A 13,261-nucleotide genomic window follows, 5' to 3' on the forward strand; every position below is an offset into this window, starting at 1 on the left:
GAAAAAATGCATATCATGTACGTGTCCTGTCACATAAACGACACGAGTATCCGATCTTACACCAACCAACTTACTTCATAACAACTACATGATACACCACTGCGTCCCGCCTTGTCCCGCTGTTTTCAATTGGCCAGTTATAGTCCAAATTATACAAAACCAAAATGAAAACGTGGAAAATTCGTTGTTTTGTTGACCCATAGTGTACATGACCCCGTATTCCAAACGGCGTTGACATAGTCAGCAAAAGGTCAGGAAGGTCATCTTTTGTTATGTTTTTTTTGTGTTTACGCTGCTCAATGCGGACACATTAGTATTTTGTGTGTGCGTTCAGTGTGTGTGTGTGCGAATATATGGTGCTATTGACTTCGCTATATTATAATTTACGTGTATTTGTAATAACTTAGAAGTGTTTTGTTTAAAGCAGGATTCGTTATCTGCGCCTGCGTTAGATGGTCATATCATGTCTCTGTGTTGTTATCGTCGCTTGGGACTCAATTCCCGCGTGCGCGCAGGTGTCGATCTTACCGCTTCAAATACTAGTAGTGCCGTGGTCTTTGACCATACTGTTCAACTCATTACAAGTATAGTCGATTTTTGCTAATTTTTCTTCCCTGTTTGCTGTGGGGGTTAGGCGAAAATCCTGTCAACTGTCGTTGATATTTTGAGAAAGTATTAGTACATGCAACCAGTCTGAATTCAAGACGCATCCACAATCAATCGATACACTACCCCCCTCTAATAATACGAACGTATATTGGAAGCTCACTGAACTGATTCAGTCCAGGGGAGTATTGAAACAAACGATATAAGTCAAAGGTTGTGCTTGTACACAAATGCAGTAGAATGTATTTGATTCCGAACTAAACAAATAATTCTGAACTAATATATTTAAATGTGTTTTGATCTACATGCAAGGACGCGTGTGCGTGCTTGCGTTGTTTTGAAATATTTGTGTTTGGGCAACTCGAATCGTGATGTTTGACGACACTAAAAAGTACACACTTAGGGGGGAGGGGTTGTAATTGGGCAATAGCGTCTGTCAACACGATCATATGACTCGGCGATCATTATCACGACACTCCGTAATTGGCACGCAGAAATACACATCAAGTGATTGACGAGTGGTAACTTAAACGACTAATGGCTGGTGGAACGCAACAGAGATACAGACTTTCTGTGTAGGTGTGTACGTAGCACAAAGACGAGTAAGTTGATGATAGGCAGATAGGCTGACTGATGAAGAATCTGTGGGTTTCACTGCAGTTGAAATACTTAGCATTTAATTTATGACCATTTATACGTTCCAGAATGGAGTGTGGTTGGAAATTGTGCGGATTATTGGTGTATTTTTGTAAATAAAAGTCGTTCGTAATTATATTAATGGTTTCGAGTTATAAGATTGAGTGTTTACAAAATCACGGTTGGCGTCGTCAAATATAAAGTATTCCGGGGACTTCGACTAACATTGAATGTATGTATGTATATTATATGTGTACGTCGTCAATGTACAAATTGATTTGCTCTCGTTGTAATACCGGAAAAATACAAGTACTCACGACCATTATAATCGAGTTACCAGATTTGTCGTATTCTCGGGTATGCTGGGTCGTTCGTTTTTCTCTATTCTAAAAGCTTGGACCAAGGCAGGGCAGGCCGAGTCCAAGTCGAAATTGGACAAGTCAGACGGATTGCGGTAGCCTGGAACCTATAGTCACTCTGAGCACACCCAAATATGGCTATGGAAACTCGAGTGTATTCTTTATGAGTACGCCCAAATATGGCCAGGTGAATGGCTATGTATCTGCGAGTTTAGTCGTTAGGATTGCACCTAAATATGGACAGATGAATGGTTTTGTAACTGCGAATCTAGTCATTCTGAGTACACCCAAATATGGCTATATAACTACGTAATCGCCGAGTCATCGTAAATCGCAATGGGTACTTATACGCATGCGTATTCAGACCGGGTACAATTTAGTCCATGTTGGCGGCTCGATAGCTAAAATGGTAACGGTGTACATCTCTGAACTTCTTGTAATATTGCTAGTCAGTGCATGTAATGCAGACAGACCAACTATTAAGATTTCTACCGGTACACTAATCGGTACCGTGGAAGAATTCAGCAGTGAATTTGTGGACGGTACACGGCCTGTACATGCTTACAGGGGTATACCGTACGCTGAACCACCGGTTGGTGACCTGAGGTTTGCACCGCCTAAACCCAAGACACCGTGGCAAGGGGAGTACGATGCTACCGACTTCCGTACTGCGTGCATACAACCAGACTCTCCACTGGTACCTGTCGACAAAATTCAAGACGAAGATTGTCTGCACTTGAATGTTTACGTCCCACAGCCGCGGGTAAGTTAACGCGAGATCAGATCAAGGTCACTTGTATTGTGCTCCCGCGGTAGAGTCTTTTGCTACAAGGACGTTGCAAATACTAGTAACAATTTTGAGTATGTACGCACCACAGGTAAGCTGAGTTGGCGAGCAAGGTCATTTATTGGGCAAGTGACCCCCCTAGCCTGGCGTTTGTATTCTGGAGAATAATCCCCAGTGTGTCGAAAATACAGATAATGATAAACATGGTAGATCACACGACCCACATATTACCAGTGTTGGCGATACGTCTGTACAAACAAGTGTGTATGACTCCTAGAGTTCACTCACCTTGATACTCGTTAGAGGTACACGCTATCGATGTCAAATTAAGGCAAGCACTACCGGCGTCATATAATGTATAGCCATGTGGTACAATACACTCATTTTCCGTTCGCTGCGAAATCCCACCTAACGCGTGGAATTAACGTAAAAACCGGACAAGTATAGGTCTCGGCGTCATAGTGGCGTCAAAATATCGCGTGGTCTTCGACAACGGGAAAGCATTATTTAAATATTCCCACGCTTAATCACTAGTATGTACTAGACACGTCTGATAATGATAATTCTGGTGAAGTTAGGGTATCTGAATGTCATATTCCCATCCAAGAAAATCGGCAATTTGGAATCAAACGATAAAAAAGAAAGAAATTCAAATTCAAAACCAAATAATTTTCTGCTTCTGGCGTTCGGTCCAGGTTATTCACGTAATACGCGAACACTTTTTGTAGATTTACATAAGCGGTAAGGGGGGGGGGGACAGAAACAATCGCCCCCTCGAAAATAATGTTGGGGACGTCGCCTCTCTAAAATCAAGCTAAGACCTTTTTGTCAGCAAAATTTGACCCTCAAAATGCAGGAAATAGTTTTTTTAAGGGGGCATGCCTCCGGACCTCCTAGTAAGATCGCGCCTTCGTAATTCGGCGCAAGGTTGTGCAGATCTCGTCCCCATGCAGGGATGGGCGACGTGTAGAAAACTGATATAATTTGGGTATAAAAAACAAGAAATCAAATGTTTTAGTTGTGTTGTTTACCGTAACTTACGTTTGTGCATTCGGAACAAAGACGTAATAATAAAACCAATTTGCCATGTGAAGTGTTTTTTTTTTATTTTCAGGACGTAAACACAGCAGTAATGGTCTGGATTCATGGTGGTGGATTAATTATGGGATCCGGAACGAAGATGTACGATGCAACCATACTGTCTTCATTGAATGACGTCATTGTAGTTACCATTAATTATCGAATGGGGGCGCTTGGATTTCTTAGTACAGGTAAATATTTTTCCTTGTTTTACATTATCGATCGATCGATTGATTGAATTTTTAGCTCCGCTGTCGACTTTGCCGAGCGGAGCTTATCATATGAGTGATTGTCCGTCGTCGTCCGGCGTCCGTCGTCCGTCGTCGTCCGTGTCAATGTTTTACTTTTTCGACTTCTTCTTGAAAACTACAAGCCTGAATGCTTTGATACTTGGTGTATATGTACCTTGGGTAGATATCTTCAATTCTCTAATTTTGGTGAATATTTTTGTCATTTTTGGTAAAAGGTAATATTTTCAACTTCTTGTTGAAAACCCCAAGTCCAATTGCTTTGATATTACATATATAGGTACTACGCGTGGATCTTTCTCACATTTGTTCATTTTGTAATGATATCTTTAATTCTCTAATTTTGGTGAATATTTTTGTCATTTTTGGTAAAAAGTGATATTTACGACTTCTTGTTGAAAACCGCAAGTCCAATTGCTTTGATATTACATATATAGGTACTACGTGTGGATCTTTCTCAGATTTGTTCATTTTGTAATGATATCTTTAATTCTCTAGTTTTGGTGAATATTTTTGTCATTTTTGGTAAAAAGTGATATTTTCAACTTCTTGTTGAAAACCGCAAGTCCAATTGCTTTGATATTACATATATAGGTACTACGTGTGGTTCTAACTCAGATTTGCTCATTTCATGATGATATCTTCAATTCTCTAATTTTGATGAATATTTTTGTAATTTTTGGTAAAAAGTGATATTTTCCACTTCTTGTCTGATTGTTTTGATACTATACATATTGTTCATTTTCTAATGGTATCTTCTGTTCTTTAATTGCCATGTGCATTGCTAACAGCGGAGCTATCTCAGCCGAGAGGCTGCTTGTTTGTTGTACACTTCACTTTTCCTGAACCGGCGGGAAATCTGGTGGTTAGCATCATCCGTGTATATTGCCGCGAAAAAGTCTTAACTAATATTTCGTATAATCATTAAACTTCTCGAGTACAATGTTCGGTTTTTTCTTGGTATCAGTCCCAGAACACTAAAAACTGTTTCTCTATTTCCCTTCTCCAAAATCTAACCTAATGATTTCGTTGTTGCGTAGTCTGGTAGCTAGTTCACTGGATGGTGTCGTCGTCGGAAAGTTTCTAAATTCTGTTTGCGTCCTCATATCATGTGACCAATACATTCGCGTAATGCTAGCTCAGAGAGGAAAGGCGGTGATTTGACTCATTGACGGCAGTATATCATTGACTCTATGGTAACAAAAATATGACGTTGAAGAAAAGTGAAGAACGGCATGGCATGAAACAACAGTGGAAAGCTTTGTTGTTTTGTGAGTTCCGCCTGAATTTTATTCTGACGAACACTCATGTTCTACCTTCACCAGCCAAATGCCCCAAGTATCAGCGCTATATGTTTAATAATTTGTTACCATTACGCTGTGTTATAAAATCCCGGTCCTTCCGACAAGAATAAGTTAATCATCCTACCCGCTCTCCGTGTAGATAATTCTCTTTGGAATTCCTCTTCACATTCGCACCATAGACTAAGCAATTGTCTGGTCGCCAATAATTAAAAGTATAGCATATTAAAGCGGGGGAGTCGTCACCTGCGCATGCGTCAGATGGCCATAGCGTGTCAATGTTTACAAACAAGCGTCTACCCAAGAGCCTTTGCGTTTTTAACGTGCGTTGTTATCGTCGCTTGGCACTCAATTCCCACGCGTGCGCAGGTGACGACCCTCTCGCTTTAAATAATGAGTAGAACATGTCACCGTCCTGCCCCAACCATGCACGATAACATTTTTAAGTAGTACTCACTTAGGAAATAGTTAGCCTATTACTTATTACCATATATTGTAATTGATGAAAACTCACGCTCTATATGTCTCTATCTGTCTCTGCTGCAACGCATCATCATGTAGCAAAGCGTAGTAAGCAACAAGCGCGGTATTCTGCGGCCGTATATAACAGTATTTATAACACTATTTTATTATTTTCTTCTCATATGTTGACAGGTGATGACGTAGCACCCGGTAACTATGGCTTCCTGGATCAAGTAGAAGCACTTCGTTGGGTGCAACAGAATATAGCAGGTACTAGATATTACTTTCATGTTGACCATTTAAAAAAATCGTTTATTCATATTTATACTGTTCAAATGTATAAACAATTTATTTGTTTTTATTATGCATGAAAAAATCGCCATTTGATTAAAAGGCTATCTAACTTTATACTAAATACCGCTGGTGACTCCTTTGACACACATTCCAAAATACCTAGTTAAAGCTTGGTAACGTCTGATCTTTCACTCGTCACCATGATCTTTCTATGTTTATATGTTACTCATATCTCGCGCATGCGTGGCGCGATGATCATTGCAGTATAAAAAAAACTTTTACTGGGTTCAATGTGAATACATAATTATGTATATATTTTTCACTTTACAGCCTTCGGCGGAAATCCGAATGAAGTTACTATATTTGGCGAGAGTGGAGGCTCCATAAGTGCCCATTATCATGTGTTATCTCCATTGAGTAAAGGATTATTTAAAAGATCTATTCTGCAGGTATGCCGGTAATGGAAATGACTTTTCATTCAAGTTTTACACAAGTAGAACATTTTTTGCAAACGGTACTCAGTAGCTATCATTCCCTGCTACAACTGTCATTATCATCGACTACAGCATGAATGTTGTACAGTTACACAGAAATAATACAATTACCTAATTCGGAAACATTACCGTGTCAAATTAGAAATCCAGTCTGTAGATATGGGAGTCAAATTCACTCGAACGATTTGATTTTGAATTACAATTTCTTTTTTAAAGTTCAGTGTCGAAATGCCGATCTTTGACGAGGGTAATATCGCGTTGAGATATTCATACCTCATCGATAATTGCTTAATCGCCTTTGGTGAATGCAAATCGATATGGTGACGTCACCAATACATTATGTCATCTGTTTGTCTTGTTTTACGATAACGCGGGATATCTCAGTAAACGGAAAATAGTCTATTAAAAAATGAGAAAATATCGGTCAATAAAAACCAGGAAGGAACGTTGTGTACTGTAAAATGCTTTATTTGCCCTTGGGATTAATTTTCGCTATTTTCACTGAAGGAATGATTCAGTGAAAATAAAATCCAGCGAATATGCTATTTTTCCTATAAATATTTCCATACAAAACACCCAAAAAATTTTTTTTCAGCGAAAATTAATTCCGTCTAAAATAGAGTACTTTACAGTAAGTTAACTAACGTTGGAGTGAAAACGGTTGAAAGTTACAAATATAACCTCTTAAATTTTCACTCCTAACATAGTAATGTCTGTCCTTGATCCAGAGTGGCACTGCTACCATGATTGGGTACTTCCAGTCCGATGCATCGAGATCTAACAAGATAGCACATGGTCAGGGTAAAATTGTTGGATGTGAGAAAGACAACAGTAAAGAGCTAATTGAATGTCTTCGCACTGCACCAGCCGAAGGGTTTATAAATTCATCGGATCCAGGAACGGTAGGTAAATCCATACACTAATCTGGCCAAGAAACTGTGTGCGTATCTACCATACCATTTGATTTCCTTCCTTTTACAGTTCCGCAGATATTTCAAAAATAACACTACGATACAGACTCTCCGTGTTCGATTCATGCGTTTTTATGGATGTAAAATGTAAAATAATTGATTAAACTCATTGTTCATACGCGAGATGTTGTTGTTCATATGCGAGATGTTGTTCATACGCGAGTTGTTGTTCACACACGAGATGTTGTTCATACGCGAGATGTTGTTCATACGCGAGATGTTGTTGCTCATATGCGAGATGTTGTTCATATGCGAGATGTTAAACACGCTGCATATTTTGTAATTTCATTCTGCTATTTTCAGTAATTCTAAACAAAGGTAATGCAAAAACATCGAAAGTGTACTCATTAATTATTAAAAGTACTTTTGGTGTGCATTTGGAATACATTTTGTTATGCATATTTCACGGAAGGATTTCAGAATGTCAAAAACTTAAAGTCTTTATCGTGTTTATAGAAGTATGGAACTATAAAATACCGAACCTTTATCATTGAAAACAATGTACGAATTTGCAGTACCTTATTCACGCTTTTCAATTCTGAGTGGCTAACAATTACTCGTTTTTTATTGCCAGGGAGTCATTGCAAATGCTACCGGGCTTGCAGATATATTTATACCATTCCCACCAACTATGGATGGTGTATTTCTGACGAAAGACCCAAAAGATGGAGGAAATGTTTTCAATGGCGAGGAATTGATAATTGGCACTATGGCTGACGAAGGATTCATGATGTACTACATGTTATTTCCGGATGAAGACAGCGAGTTAACTGTGAACAAGACTGTGTATGATGAAATGTATGCCATGTATATTCCAGATAAGAACCAAGCTGTTTTAGACGTAATCAAACTAATTTACATAGACTGGGACCACGCTGATGAGGAGAATGCCAACTACCTCTCAGCGTTGAATCACATGGGAGGGGATATGATAATGGTTTGTCCCACTGACGTAGCTGCACGCGCTTTTTATCGTGCCGGACTCAATACGTATTTATACCAGATGACACACGCACCGGCAAAGTCAATCTGGCCTATCAAAACTGGCATGGCACTTCATGGAGATGACATCCAGTTTGTCTTTGGTTACACTCTGCTATCCGAGATGCAGCTAGCTCTTGGTGGTGACGAGAAGACTTTGTTTAAGCAGACGCCAAATAAAGATGATATAAATGTGTCCTTAAAGATCATGAAGTACTGGACGAATTTTGCCAAAACTGGGTGAGTGTCTCATTGCAGAAAAGTCATGTTTGTTGAAAATATTTGTTTTGAAGGTGTTGGTCCTGGTCGACGTGGTACCACTCATCATATATAACCCGTGTAAAAGTGTTGTTTATACGCGACATTCCATGAGTTATACCAACTCCAAAACGTGACCCGAACCCGGATTGACCACGTGTATAATAGTTCAGATTAGAACACTCATTCATATAAAATATTTGAATTCAAAAATTAATATTCAATAATCTGCATATTAATCAGTCTGCAAGAATGTGGGTAATACTAATATTCAGAACAACTAAAACCTGTAACAAATCAGTAACAAATTTAGTCCGTATACCTTACGTTTTTGAAATACTTTTACTAAAATTACTAACCATTGAATTGAATAATCTTACTCAAACTGCATTGCATTATTTATTGCCAAAATAGGAACCAGCGGAATGGTGACGGGAAATCGTGATGCTGCAGTTCGGGAGGGGATGAGCTGTGATAAAATTCCGCTTCAGTCAGGCTTTGTCGCAATTTGAAGTTTCGTAGCTCAATGCATTGTGGGAAAATACTGGATCGTGTTGTTACGAAACCATAACAATTCAGCGTAGCACGCAGTACGACGACTGTTGCGCGTGAAATTGAATGTGCCACAGCAACATATGAATATATTTGTTTGTTTTTTCCCAGTAATCCTAATCGTAGTTCTGCAAGTGATGAAGATAACAACGATGACTGGCCATTGTTTACAGTGCCTGGTTTAGCGTATAAACAACTCTCATTATCAATGGAGAATAGTAACGCATTGAAAGCAAGAGAATGTGCATTCTGGAATCAATTTGAACCAAAGCTTCAGAAATCTGGTAAAGTTTAAATTTTGTAAATTATGTGGTATATATCCAAAGTTTTAGCAATAAAATAATGTGCCAAAACTATTGTCCAGTAGCGCACAACTTGCATGCTATACTGTAAAATACTTTATTTTTGCTTGGAATTAATTTTCGCTATTTTCGCTGAAGGAATGATTCTGTGAAAATTAATTCCAGTGAATAGACCTTTTTTCTTATATTTTACAGTCAACTTGTCAAAAATCATTGAAAATAAATTCCATACAAAACGCCCAAAATGTCTTTTCAGCGAAAATTAATTCCACAGTATATAGCGCATAACGCATGTGTAACCGTGTAGTATCAGCTTCATAAAACGAGTGAATAATCCTTTTCATCAGATATACTCATTTCGCAGATTCTGAAGTCTAAGAACCGAGCACATATTCAAGATTCGACTTGTGAATACATGTCTACTGTCGTATCCAGTGACATTATGGATTTTTTCATACACAGGTGAAACTTGTGAGAGCAAAGAAGAATCCAAATACTCTGAAGAAGCAAACAAGCCTTAGAATTATCACCATGCAAGATTAACCCAACACTTTCAGATTTATATATATATATGCGAATATCTACGTAGTGAGGGAAGTATAACAAGTAATTTTGAAGTGATCGACCTGATCATTGTTGGCACTCAAATTAATTCCTGAATTACAAGCAAATATTCTTCAGTTTTTCATTTGATTGTAAACTTTTTGTCAGTCATTTTCTTTTTTCGTAAATTTACAATTGTGATTGGACCTATTGATTGGAAGTGATGTTAATTAAGTAACACTGAATACATATCATATATGTTTACACGTCTAATTTGATTCCTCTTCTATTTGTCGTTTATTCGTCGGTACATTGTTTTTTCTCATTTTATCAAAAAGTATGTACTGTTACTCGCTGTAACTGAAGTTCGATACTGTCACGAGTCGCTGCTTGCAATGAATGAAAATACCAAGCATCGCAATTGTTATTTTAGTTTCCTGCAATCAATATGTCATGATATAGAACAGCTTTGTTTGAAACGACAAAATCAATAATATTTTTTATTGTTGACATCTTGTAAGGCCGGGTGGTGGTCGTCGCGCCGCAAGGTGTTCGATAAGAGATATGCTGACGTATACAATGCGTGTAAGAAACATAATTATTAACACAACCATGAGCTGCGCGACGACCACTGCCCTTTAAACCGATGATGAACGAACTGCATCGGGACTGCGTACGAGCTCTTCGTTACATTATCGGATTAGCATATACATGTATAAAATTCAACCATACGCGTTCAAGGAAGACAATAGAAAGCGAAAAACAACCCAAAACGACGCTCCGAAGGGCAGTCTTGTCATAACGATGGTAGTGTCGTTGTTTTTGTTTTCAATTTGAACTGACATCATGATTGTGTGTGAAAACTTCCTCGTGAAAAGTTAATCCATTAATTGTGAATCACTGGCAGGGACCTAATGCCAAATTAAATGGTTTAATTGTGCTGGATATGGTGAAGGAGTAATGGAAAACAATCGGCAGTGCCCTTACTGTACAATTAGTACAGTAAGCATGAATGTACGAGGTTAGTTCTATAGTTATAAAACAATACCAAAGCAAATTCAGAAAGTGCTAATTTTTCCGCGAGCGCAAAATCCATGAACGTGCTCGCGATGCCAGAAAAGACATGCCGAAATGAATAGAGATTAATATACAAATAAATCTTCACAATGAACGTTAAATACATGTTTACATTTCCTTGATCTAAGTGGGTTGTAATAGGGATATACCCACCTTCATCCTATCATCTGTTGTTGAACTGCACACAAGCAGGGCACATTCTTCACCTGAGCAAAATCTGCATCACAAATGTGTGAGAAAGGGTCAATTAGTGCCCAAATACTAAAAAAAATAAAATAAATCCCCGCCAAAATACGGTATTTGGGTTGCGGGTCCTTGAACTCTCCCTAGGAATTTCGCAAAGTAGGCTTGTAAACTGTCGTCATATCAATCTATCATTGCAATAGGCAAACACACTGTCAGAATACTGAGGTACGTTGCGGAGGTCATCGTCCTGTTTATTATCACGGCGATATTCATATCAGAAGATGATACGAGATACCTTGGTTACCAGGCGTTAATTCCTTATGCTAACGTATTACGCTATATTATTATCTATTTTGAAAGGACTTACTGTAGAATACTTTATTTTTGCTTGAAATTTATTTTCGCTATTTTCGCTGAAGGTATGATTGCGTGAAAATAAAACCCAGCGAATATACTTTTTTTCCTATATTTCACATTAAACTCATCAGAAATCAGTGAAAATAAATTCCATACAAAACGCCTCAAAAGCCTTTTCAGCGAAAATTAATTCCAGCGAAAATAAAGTATTCCACAGTATTGACATTTTGTTCAAGCTCAGACAACTTATAAACAGACTGGCAACGCCTATTGTTTAAGGTGTTAATCGGCTTAATTCTATATGATATGTGTGCCTCGCTCAGTTGTACTGACATAGACACCGTCGACGTTTGCCGAACATCGGATATTCTGAACACTTCGCACTTCTTCGGAAATTGCGTAAAACAGATCCGGACATTTTTGAAAACAACAAGAGATGCGTTCAGGACATTTTGATCTTTGCAGCTGTGTAAGATTTTTAAGAATCGACGAGTTACAAGTAACTGAATGTTAGTATATACCTCGAATAGTTTTCGAAAATATAATGAGCAAACTTTGTAACAATATTTCTCGCTGTTGCGGATTTTGCGGAAGGTTTCCAACACTTTTTTCGGGAAGGGCATATCGCAGCGTTTCGGGCGATGATACCACTTTGTGTGTTAATAGTTTTGTTTTTGTATTTAGGGGTACAGAAACATTGGATAGCTGGTGACATATACATGGCAGCGTTTTATTTTATTTTTCTGAGGGGTGTCTAATATGTGTCATGGCACTGAAAAATATGTATTTTTTAAATGGCACATTCAAACCAAACGGTTCTATTTCGGGGCTACCAAATATTCTGAAAGGAAAACAACCGTATTATCAATAGTTTGCACCATGCAGCTCCGTGCGTGCTCAAAGCATATCGTATCAGATTAGTTAACGTATACCATTTATCAGTCGGTTAGACAATAATGTTATGTTGTCGAAAATCAAATTAGGCGTCCACAAACTATTGGTACATTTACAACACGTGGGATTTGGGTCATAATGAATATCAATGTGTTTATGTCTTGCTTGATCCAAGTTGAACATGCAAAGTCTGGACTTATTTTTTTAAAGCGGGAGGGTCGTCACCTGCGCACGCGCGGGAATTGAGTCAACAACACACGCTAAAAACGCTCATGGGTAGACGCTTTTTGTAAACAATGACACGCTATGGCCATTTGACGCATGCGCAGGTGACGACTCCCCCGCTTTAAAATGAATATTTTAGTCAGATTTGCAAATTTTAAGCAGGGTAGTGAAAATCCGCCATAATTCGAAAAAAAAGAACGGAGTGCCTTTTGTTGATCAGGGTCATGGAATCAAAACAATTCCGGGAACACAAACTTGCTTTTCAGCAACTACCTTAGCCAGTATTTAGTTTAGCCTGAACACGACTATTGCCATTAGGCTGATCTCGTAAATTTGCATATCGACTAGACCCAATTTCATTCACGCATGGGAGGAAACAGCGGTTGGCGTGGAATAAGATACGCCCAAACTTGTTAAGAATAAACATATTTTCATTCCGGACATCTACCTTCCATGGTTTAACTATGATTACGTAGTACAGGAAGCATGAATGTATACAGGATAGTTGTATAGTTATAAAAAAAATACCCAAACAAATTCAGAAAGTTCTAATTTTTCCGAGTGAACACAATTCACGGACGTGCTCGCGATGCCAGACAAGACATGCCGAAATGAATAGAGAGTAATATAAAAATAAATCTACCAATT

General features: G+C 38.4%; 1 protein-coding gene across 1 annotated transcript; it reads left to right on the plus strand.

Moving 5' to 3' along the window:
- Positions 1-1,978: 1,978 nt before the first annotated feature.
- Positions 1,979-10,147, plus strand: LOC100368126 (acetylcholinesterase-like). Its single transcript, XM_085494740.1, has 8 exons — positions 1,979-2,364; positions 3,503-3,659; positions 5,672-5,749; positions 6,104-6,222; positions 6,996-7,169; positions 7,813-8,459; positions 9,141-9,313; positions 9,794-10,147. Exons 1-8 carry the CDS (start codon positions 2,008-2,010, stop codon positions 9,850-9,852), a joined length of 1,764 nt encoding a protein of 587 aa, XP_085350866.1. The 5' UTR covers positions 1,979-2,007; the 3' UTR covers positions 9,853-10,147.
- The last annotated feature ends 3,114 nt before the right edge of the window (positions 10,148-13,261 follow it).

Source organism: Saccoglossus kowalevskii, chromosome 20, assembly GCF_978046115.1.
Source record: "Saccoglossus kowalevskii chromosome 20, keSacKowa6.1, whole genome shotgun sequence".
Taxonomy (NCBI): domain Eukaryota; kingdom Metazoa; phylum Hemichordata; class Enteropneusta; family Harrimaniidae; genus Saccoglossus; species Saccoglossus kowalevskii.

Coding starts and splice junctions, on each gene's coding strand:
- LOC100368126 (XM_085494740.1), top strand. CDS start 2,008: ATGGTAACGGTGTACATCTCTGAACTTCTTGTAATATTGCTAGTCAGT. Junction 8,460..9,140: donor ACGAATTTTGCCAAAACTGG/GTGAGTGTCTCA, acceptor GTTTTTTCCCAG/TAATCCTAATCGTAGTTCTG. Junction 9,314..9,793: donor ACCAAAGCTTCAGAAATCTG/GTAAAGTTTAAA, acceptor TTTCATACACAG/GTGAAACTTGTGAGAGCAAA.